Below are 8,938 nucleotides of genomic sequence, written 5' to 3'. Positions count from 1 at the left end.
AAAAATGGGGGTTGATGAGATTTAGGACAGCCCACGGTGCTGCGTGATGCATTGCCAGCACCTTTATTAGCAAAACAGGGCAGTTTTCCACACCGTGGGGCGGTGCTGGCCGCCGAGCCGGCCCCGGCGGTGCCTCAGTTCGTGCCCCCGGGCGGGACCCGCCGGTGCCCGCTCCTCGGGCGGGCCCTCAGGCTGGCCAGCAGCCGCTGGAAGAAGAACTCGTTCTGGTATTCCAGCGGGACGAGGTGCTGCAGGAACGCGGGCACCTCGGCTCTGGTCACCCCCACGCACACGGGGACCACCCTGGGGCCGCGCTGGTGGATACTGCGGAACAGGTTCCACTGGGACACGCGCTGGCACCACCGGTCGCCCACGGACTTGGCCGAGAGCAGCAGGATGGCCACCCGGCTGGCCTCGATGGCCTCCATGGCCGACAGGATGACGGATGTCCCGGCCACTTGGTCCTGGTGCTCGGTGAAGCCCCGAAATCCCTCCTCCCTCAGGCGCCCTGCGATGCGGGAGGCGACGTGGTCATCCTCGGGGACGTACCAGAGGGAAAAGTCGTAGAGAGCAGAGGACGTGCCACCCACGGGGGACGTGGCAGCCGGCTCAGGGGCAGAAGGAGGGGTGCAAGCCTTCATCCCAACACCAAGAAGGTGCCGCCGTGCTGGCAGAGCTCCCTGGCAAGAGGTCACTGGGATGGCACAGCCGGGGCTGCCCCGGCAAACCCGGATCCTCGCGATGCAAACGGTTTTGGGAAGGTGAAACCACGGCGTGGGGTGTCCCGAGGCGCCCAGCAGGCTTCCTCAGAACGCTTTGTGCCTCATCTCGGCGATGCCGCGGTCCAGCTCCTCCCCGACCCTCTGCAGCTCCCGGCGCCGCTCCCGCAGCTGCTCCCGGGATTGCTGCAGCCGCTGGTTCATGGCCACGTAGGAGCGGATCTGCCGGTACAGCCGCTCCCGCTCCGCGGGCTCGGGGCAGCCTGGCGGGCAGGGCCGGGGCTCAGCGGGGCTCGGGGGGTCCCCGCGGCCGCCCCTTGCCCAGCGGGGGCTCACCTGGAGCGGGGCCGGGCTCCTGGGGGGGCTCGGCGGGGAGGACGAACACGGGGTCGGAGGGGTGCGAGCCCTGCACGTCGGCCAGGATCTGCTCCGCGCTGGGGGGCTCAGGGCGGGTGAGCAGCACCCGCTTGGCCCTGGAGCTCATCCCGGGGGAGGCTCATGGGGGAGACGCTGCGGAGCGGGGAGGTGAGGGTGCGGCGGTGCCCCCACCCCCGGACGGACAGACAGACGGACAGACGGACACCTCCCCTTTTCTGTCCCCCCAAGGCGGACAGACCCCCTTATCCTGCTGTTTGGACAGACAGACGGACCAGAGCCCCCTCACTGTAACCCCGGAAGGACAAACAGAACCCCCCCAAACCTTCCCCTCCGGACAGACGGACAGACAGACAGACAAGCAGACAGACAGACACCTCCCCTTTTCTGTCCCCCCAAGACGGACAGACCCCCTGTGCTGCCCTTTGGACAGACAGACGGAGCAGAGCCCCCTCACTGTAACCCTGGAAGGACAAACAGAACCCCCCCAAACCTTCCCCTCCGGACAGACAGACAGACAGACACCAAACCTGCCTCCCAACAGACACACAGATCCCTTCTGCTGCCCCCCCCCCCCCAGACAGACTCACTCCCTTCCCCCCAGACGGACAGAGTCCCCCACCCCGCCCTTTGGACGGACAGACAGACGGATAGACCCCTCCTTGCCCCCGCCCCCGGACAGACAGACAGACAGACAGGCAGACAGACAGACAGGCAGAGCCCCACCCCCGCACGGACAAACCGGCCCCCTCCGCCCCCCGGACACACCGTCAGAGCCCCCCCGGTCCCCCCAGCGGACAGACCGACCCCCGGGAGCGCAGACGGACGGACACACGGACAGACGGACGGACCCCGGCCGCACTTCCGCCACGCCCCGTGACGTCACTGAGACAGCCCCGCCCCCTGCCCTAAGCCCCGCCCCCTGCCGCTCTTAAAGGCGCCGCGCGGGGTCACGGAACGCGCGGGACGGGAGCGGCGCTCGGTGGGCACCGGGGTTTATTGGGGGGCTGGGGGACAACGGACTCGGACTGGAGAAATTCGGGATCCCGGGCTGGCCGGTACCGGTAACAGGGCCATGCTGCCGGTACCCGTACCGGGGAACTTCGGTGCCGGAACGGAGGATGACGGTACCAGTACCGGGAGTATGGTGCCGGTACCGGCGTCTGTAGTGCCGGTAGGGGGGACTTCGGTGCCAGAATGGAGGATGCCGGTACCAGTACAGGGAGCACGGTGTCGGTACCGGGGAACTTCGGTGCCAGAACGGAGGATGCCGGTACCAATACCGGGAGTATGGTGCCGGTACCGGCATCTGTATGGGGAACTTCGGTGCCAGAACGGAGGATGCCGGTACCAATACCGGGAGCACGGTGCCGGTACCGGGGAACTTCGGTGCCAGAACGGAGGATGCCGGTACCAGTACTGGGAGCACGGTGCCGGTACTGGGGCCGCTGGTGCCGGTACTGATGCCCGTACCGGCGCTGTAGTGCCGGTACCAATGGCCCCGGTGCCCCTCTCACTTCGCCTTCTGCACTAACTCTGTCAGGTTCAGGGGTGCTTTGATGCCTGCGGAGACACGGCTGGCGTTAGTGCCCGGCCCCGGGGCAGTGCCCGGTGTCCTGGGGCACTGCCCGGCCCCGCGTCACCGTCCCGCTCCCTCCCCGTCCCGCTGGGCACGGCGGTGACAGCCGGTCCCGCCGCGGAGCCCCGGGCGAGCAGCAGCGCTGGGGGAACCGCGGGCACGGGGATGGACAGACGGATGGACACGCGGATGGACGCACGGACGGGCTCTGGCTACGGAGAAGCGGGAGGGGAGCGCCTGCCCTACGCACGCCACGGGAGAACGGGCCGGTTGTGCGGGAACAGAGCGGGTTTTGGGCGGTGCCACGGCGGACACGGGACCCGGCCCGGGCCCCGCTCGGTACCTACGGGCAGGCTGGGCTGCGGGGCCACCCCGGCCGCCAGCCGGGCTCTGCTCTTGGCCAGAGTCTGCAGGACTGGACCGCGCAGCGCAGAGAGGAGAGAGAGGTTAGACAGGGCACCGTGACCCCCGGGGCTCCCGGCACGGGGCTGGGCCCACGGGCACCAGAAGGGATCAATCCCCCGCCGGTAATTAACGAGCTCGCTGGGAAAACCGGGACACGGAGCAGGAGGGAGGGAGGGACCGGGTGGGCCACCGGAGTTACCTTCTCGGGTGACGCTGGAGGCGGCGTCCAGAGCCTTGGTGCCGATGTCACCCATCATGTTGTCCACGGCGCGGTGGTGCTTGAGGAAGAAGGGCCGGATGATGCTGTGGTAGATGAGCTGGGAGCCGTTCCAGGGCACTGGGGCCATGCACCACACCAGGAACAGGCACTGCGGGCACAGCAGGGGCTCAGTGGCTCCGGGGCCACCCAGCAGCACCCAAAGCTGGAGCTCACTGGAGTCCCCCGGGATCTGAGCTGGCTGCGGCCCCTCTGACGCCTCAAATTCCAGTTTTCACATATTCCAGGTTCTGTACTGCATTAGTTTATAACTCTGGGCTTCATAGCCAGTTCTCACAGCTCAGGCCCACAGTCCTTTTCCAGCCCCAGAACCAAGGATGCTGCTGCAGCTTCAGGCCAAAAAGCATCGACAGCAGCAAATTTAGGAGAGCAAACTTGGGAGCGTGGGACTGCATAACCCAGAGCTGGAATTGGACAATTAAGCTCAAAATGGACCAAAACTTAGAAAGTGTGAAAACCCATGACCCGGCGGGTCCATCCTGGGTGTAGCCACGGCCGGGCTCTCACACTGCCCAAGGTGTATCCTGCGAAAGATTTTTAATAAATCCCCACTTTATTCCTTTAACACCATCTAGCCTCTGTTTCAGGGAGCCTCTTTGGACACCTGTTGGGAAGGATGAATAAATATAATTGCCTGGCAAAAGATTTACGATAATACGGCCAGGATGAAAACAATCCTCCTTACATTGGACAATACCCTTACCTACAGATAAGTCCAAAAGTCAAATGGATTATTCCATTTCAACCCCCAAAATGTACAGTTCACCCCACACCTGAAACATCAGGTGTCTGTGACCCCATTGGCCTAAATCTTGTTCCAGCCCACCTTGAAGCCCCCTGATAAGGGGTCTCTGAGGGGCCAGAGGCTCTCTTGGATCTTCCCCCCTCTTGGAACTCCCCCCATCTCCTGGAGCATCCTCTTGTCTCTCTCCTCTCCCATCCCCTCAGGCCTTGCCACGTGCTAAGTCACTAACAGCCCATACTGACTGATTGCACAACTCTTCATGATGATTCCATTGCAGCTCATTAATATTTTGCAAATAGCTATATTATAATTTTGGTTTGTTTTCTTGCTTCTTTATTTTACCAGGAACTGAAACTGCATTCATTTTTTTTTTTTTCCCCCACAGGCTTTTTCTTCATGCCTTCCAAAACCAGAAATTTTATTTGTCCTTTTCCAAACCTCTAAAACCCCAAGTACTATTCATGAGTTTTCCAAAGTAACCTCTCACTTTTTGGGACTTGCTTCATCTTGCACTCTAAGGAGCTTTGGATAAATGTTAGATACTTTTGAATTGAATGAATCAGTCTTCTTGAATACTCTCTGACCTGTACTTTTGCTAAGTCTGCAAAATACTTCTGGTTATCATTCTTTTTGGTTGACTGTATTGATAATGTGAGCGATGCCGCCGTGGCACGGCCGTTACCTTCCCGGCGTAGTAGAAGGGGAACCAGTAGAGGAAGAGGTCGGAGAAGAACTCGGCGATGCTGAAGACGCCGTAGACCACCCAGTAGGTGAGCCACATGGTGTCATCCTCCTTGCTGTTGCTCTCGATGGCTTTGATGCTGAGGAAGGACAAGGAAGGAAACAAGGAAGGAAACAAGGAAGGAAAGAATGAAACAAGGAAACAAGGAAGGAAACAAGGAAAGAAGGAAGGAAACAAGGGAACAATGTAAGAAACAAGGAAAGAAGGAAACAAGGAAGGAATGAAACAAGGAAACAAGGAAGGAAACAAGGAAGGAAGAAAACAAGGAAAGAAGGAAGGAAGCAAGGAAGGAAACAAGGAAGGAAGGAATGAATCAAGGAAAGAAGGAAGGAATCAACGAAACAAGGAAGAAAGGAAGGAAGAAAACAAGGAAGGAAGGAAGGAAGGAATCAAGGAAACAAGGAAACAAGGAAGGAAGGAAAGAAAGAAGGAAGGAAGGAAGGAAACAAGGAAACAAGGAAGGAAGGAAGCAAGGAAGGAAAGAAGGAAGGAAACAAGGAAACAAGGAAGGAAGCAAGGAAGGAAGGAAACAAGGAAGGAAGGAAGGAAGGAAACAAGGAAAGAAACAAGGAAGGAAGGACACGGCTGCTGCAGTCCCGGGCTGGGCTCCACCTTCCCAAACCCCCCAGCCCGGAGGGAACCTGCCCACTGGCTGCTCTGGGCTGGCACGGTCCCAGCCTCTCCAGGAAGGTCTCAAGAGCTTCCCAGCAATAATCGCCTCCTGGCTGAGCAGGGAGAGCTCAGCGAAGGGCAGGGCACGCTCTGCAGGTGCGGCACAGGTACTTACGAGAGGTAGGCGGGGTAGACGAAGCCGATGACATTGCAGAGCAGGGAAGCGCCGTAGCCGAACATGAGGTACAGCCCCAGGAAAGCCAGGGAGCCTGCGGGGCACAGGGGATGCTCGGGAGCCTGCTGCCACCGGGGGAGACCCCGCTCGGTCTCCTGAGCGGGATTCTCATCCCAGAGCAGGCACGGGCGTGTGCCAGGGGGTGAAAGCCACGCCGGGTTAATTCCACGTCGCGGAGGTGCTGGATGGAACGAGGCACGGGGGAGGCTGCTCCTCCCCGAGGGAGCCGCGACCCCCTCCCCTGGCTGGGATGGGGCTGGGATGGGGCTGGGATGGGGCTGGGATGGGGCTGCGATGGGGCTGGGATGGGGCTGGGATGGGATTGGGATGGGGCTGGGATGGGGCTGGGATGGGGCTGCGATGGGGCTGGGATGGGATTGGGATGGGGCTGGGATGGGGCTGGGATGGGGCTGCGATGGGGCTGGGATGGGATTGGGATGGGGCTGGGATGGGGCTGGGATGGGGGTGGGATGGGGCTGGGATGGGATTGGGATGGGATTGGGATGGGACTGGGATGGGGCTGGGATGGGGGTGGGATGGGGCTGGGATGGGGCTGGGATAGGATTGGGATGGGGCTGCGATGGGATTGGGCTGGGATGGGGCTGGGATGGGGCTGGGATGGGGCTGCGATGGGGCTGGGATGGGGCTGGGATGGGATTGGGATGGGATTGGGATGGAGCTGGGATGGGGCTGGGATGGGATTGGGATGGGATTGGGATGGGATTGGGATGGGGCTGGGATGGGGTTGGGATGGGGCTGGGATGGGGCTGGGATGGGGCTGGGATGGGATGGGGCTGTGATGGGATGGGGTTGGGATGGGGCTGGGATGGGGCTGCGATGGGGCTGGGATTGGGCTGGGATGGGGCTGGGATTGGGCTGGGATGGGGCTGGGATGGGGCTGCGATGGGGCTGCGATGGGACTTCACCACCCCAATCTCGCAGCACTTTCACCCCTGGAGCAGAGCCAGGGCGGCAGGAGACGCTGACTACACGCCCATGGTCCAAAGTCAAGGCTCCGCTTGGCTCCGCTCGGTTCCCCGGCGGGGCCCGGAGCCGCTGGGCATTCCCAGAGCTCCGGCTCAAGGACGAGCCCCGCTCCCCGTGGCCGAGCAGCCCGGCAGAGGAAGGCTTGGCCGCCCTGGGAGCGGCAATCCGATCCCGCTGCCCTGCCGCTCAATTAGCTGGCTCAATTAAAATTTGAGCCGTCGGCGGCTGGAGCCTGCCCAGCGCCCCGGACGCTCGCAGGAGGCTGCAGAGGAGCTGGGGAAAAGCGTGGCTGGGGAAGGTGGGACACGGAGCTTTTGGGCAGGAAAACCTCTGGGATACTCGGGATGGAGCATTTTGTGTGTCCCACCGGAACAAAGTCCTCCAGCAGCAGGAAAAAGCTGGGAATTAACCTGACTGTGCTGGTGAATTAAAGTCCTTGCTGGGGTGTTGAGGGAGGATTATCCCAGCTCTGCTCCCTGCAGCATTCCTGGCCTGAGCTCCGGGGCACCCACAGCTCCGGGTCTTTCCTGGGACACTGGGCAGGAGCAACGTGGCTTTGGAGCAATCCCAAACCTCCCTCCAAGGAGGGCAGGCAGGTCCAGGCAGTGCTGGGTTTCACTCCCCAAGAGCCTTAGAAGGGATTTCGCAGGATTTAAACTCCCAGAGAAATTTATGTAACAGCAAAAACCCAGGGAAGGTTTTGCTGAGGCAGCCGGAGGTGGTGCTGCCCAGAGGTTGCTCCAAACCCCAGCCCAAAGTCTCAAACACAAATTAGGGAGCTACGAGAGGGAGAAATCGGGAATTTTTAGTTCAGCAACAGCTTCTCCTTTCCAGGACAGGGACCCAGAATGCAGAACCATCCCTTTTTGGTGGGGCCACTCTTGTTCTACCCCCAAAGTCCATCACGGCTGAGCCTGAGCAAATCCCCAGGATTGTTTTGCTTGGAAAATGCCTGAGTGGCACCAAATCTCAAACTGGAGCACGTGGACGAGGCCAGTTCAAGCTGGCACAGAGGGCACAGGGCCGAGGGTCAGAGGAGAGGGGGCACGGCGTGCCAGGAGGAGGATCCCCGGGGAGAACCCGGCTGGTTCCTCATTAATGAACAACAGGGATCCGGTTAAAGGCCGGATCCGCACGGTCCCACCGGTGGGACACGGGGACGAGCTGCCATCCCCAGTGCCCCATCTGACCCACCACGATCTGGGGGCTCACCCAGAATGGGGACCCCCCCCGTCAGGCCAGGGGTCTCGAGGGTCTCTCTGACACCCGGACCCTGCACGCTTTAGGATTCCGGGATTCGGTGCCGGCGGAAGGCGAGGGCAGCGCGGTGACAGCGATGTCACCCCCGGTACCCCCACCCCCTCCGCACCCCCAAACCAGCGCGGTCCTGCCTGCCCTCCCCGTGCCCCCGTGCTGAGCCCAGAGCCACGGTGAGCAGCTGCCAAGGCGCCCCACGATACGGGGGAGAAGGGGACAGAACCGGGGAGAACCGGGGAGGCCCCGCGGTACCGGTCGCACCTGTGGCCAGGTAAAGCCGTTGGACGCCGGTACGGGCTTCCAGCCGAGCCAGCAGGTCGCCGATGGGGCCGGGGCTGTAGAGGAAGCGCTCCAGGCGCTGCTGCACGGAGCCCATGGCGGCGGCGGCGCTGAAGCGGCGGCGGCCCCGGAGCGGCCCCGGTGCGACCCCGGCCCGGCGAGCGCTCCGCTGGGGGCGTGGCCAGCGCCAGGGGGCGGGGCTCAGCGGAGGGCGTGGCCAATGGGAGGGCGGGGCGGGGAGCAGCGGGCCAATGAGGCGCGGCCGTGCGGGGGGCGTGGCCGACGCCGTTGCCATGGCAGCGCGGCCTCATGGCGGCGCGGCCCGGCCCGGCCCGGCGCTGCTCCCGGTTCTTGTCCCGGTTCTTGTCCCGGTGCTGCTCCCGGTGCTGCTCCCGGTGGCCGCCGCCGCCCCTCCGGGCCCCGCCAAGCCCCGAGTGTATCTCAGCAGCTGGGCCGTGCGGGTGGCGCCGGGGCTGAGGGACGCCCGGGCTCTGGCCCGCCGGCACGGGTTGCTCTACCGGGGCCAGGTGCGGCCTGGGCGGGGAAGGCGGGCCCAGCCCACCCCGTGTGCCCTTGGCCCGGTGCTGCCTCTGTTCGTCCCCTCCGCTTGTCCCGTGGGCAGGGATGTCTTCCATTAGGCCTGGTCACTCCAAGCCCCATCCAACACTTGCTCAACACTTCCCCTCCAAGGCTCCCTGGGAATCTGGGAATTCCGTGCCAGGGTCC

At 62.8% G+C, this 8,938-nt stretch overlaps 2 protein-coding genes across 3 annotated transcripts; both read right to left on the bottom strand.

The window, feature by feature from the left end:
- Positions 1–47: 47 nt before the first annotated feature.
- On the bottom strand, positions 48–1,975 carry C28H19orf25 (chromosome 28 C19orf25 homolog). 2 transcript variants are annotated; one of them, XM_077788822.1, is made up of 3 exons: positions 1,902–1,975; positions 1,056–1,229; positions 48–982 (listed from the first exon to the last, which is right to left on the bottom strand). In XM_077788822.1, the coding sequence occupies exons 2-3, from the start codon at positions 1,201–1,203 to the stop codon at positions 807–809; spliced, it is 324 nt and encodes a 107-aa protein (XP_077644948.1). In that variant the 5' UTR covers positions 1,204–1,229; positions 1,902–1,975; the 3' UTR covers positions 48–806. The 2 variants fall into 2 exon arrangements, with proteins under 2 accessions (XP_077644948.1, XP_077644947.1); XM_077788821.1 differs by having other exon boundaries at positions 1,898–1,974.
- Positions 1,976–2,073: 98 nt separating this feature from the next.
- On the bottom strand, positions 2,074–8,384 carry REEP6 (receptor accessory protein 6). The gene is made up of 5 exons (XM_021547950.2): positions 8,195–8,384; positions 5,630–5,723; positions 4,783–4,921; positions 3,278–3,446; positions 2,074–2,657 (listed from the first exon to the last, which is right to left on the bottom strand). Exons 1-5 carry the CDS (start codon positions 8,307–8,309, stop codon positions 2,608–2,610), a joined length of 567 nt encoding a protein of 188 aa, XP_021403625.1. The 5' UTR covers positions 8,310–8,384; the 3' UTR covers positions 2,074–2,607.
- Positions 8,385–8,938: the final 554 nt, after the last annotated feature.

This window comes from Lonchura striata, chromosome 28 (genome assembly GCF_046129695.1).
Source record: "Lonchura striata isolate bLonStr1 chromosome 28, bLonStr1.mat, whole genome shotgun sequence".
Lineage (NCBI taxonomy): Eukaryota > Metazoa > Chordata > Aves > Passeriformes > Estrildidae > Lonchura > Lonchura striata.
The sequence above is the reverse complement of the archived record's forward strand: the minus strand, read 5'-3'. Positions and strand labels throughout refer to the sequence as shown.

What these genes read in the sequence shown, in the direction of transcription:
- C28H19orf25 (XM_077788822.1), bottom strand. Translation starts at nt 1,203, where the DNA reads ATGAGCTCCAGGGCCAAGCGGGTGCTGCTCACCCGCCCTGAGCCCCCC. An exon ending in GGAGCCCGGCCCCGCTCCAG is followed by an intron (nt 983 to 1,055) that starts GTGAGCCCCCGC and finishes CCTGCCCGCCAG; the next exon opens with GCTGCCCCGAGCCCGCGGAG.
- REEP6 (XM_021547950.2), bottom strand. Translation starts at nt 8,309, where the DNA reads ATGGGCTCCGTGCAGCAGCGCCTGGAGCGCTTCCTCTACAGCCCCGGC. An exon ending in ACGGCTTTACCTGGCCACAG is followed by an intron (nt 5,724 to 8,194) that starts GTGCGACCGGTA and finishes TGTGCCCCGCAG; the next exon opens with GCTCCCTGGCTTTCCTGGGG. An exon ending in CCTTCTACTACGCCGGGAAG is followed by an intron (nt 3,447 to 4,782) that starts GTAACGGCCGTG and finishes CTGTGCCCGCAG; the next exon opens with TGCCTGTTCCTGGTGTGGTG.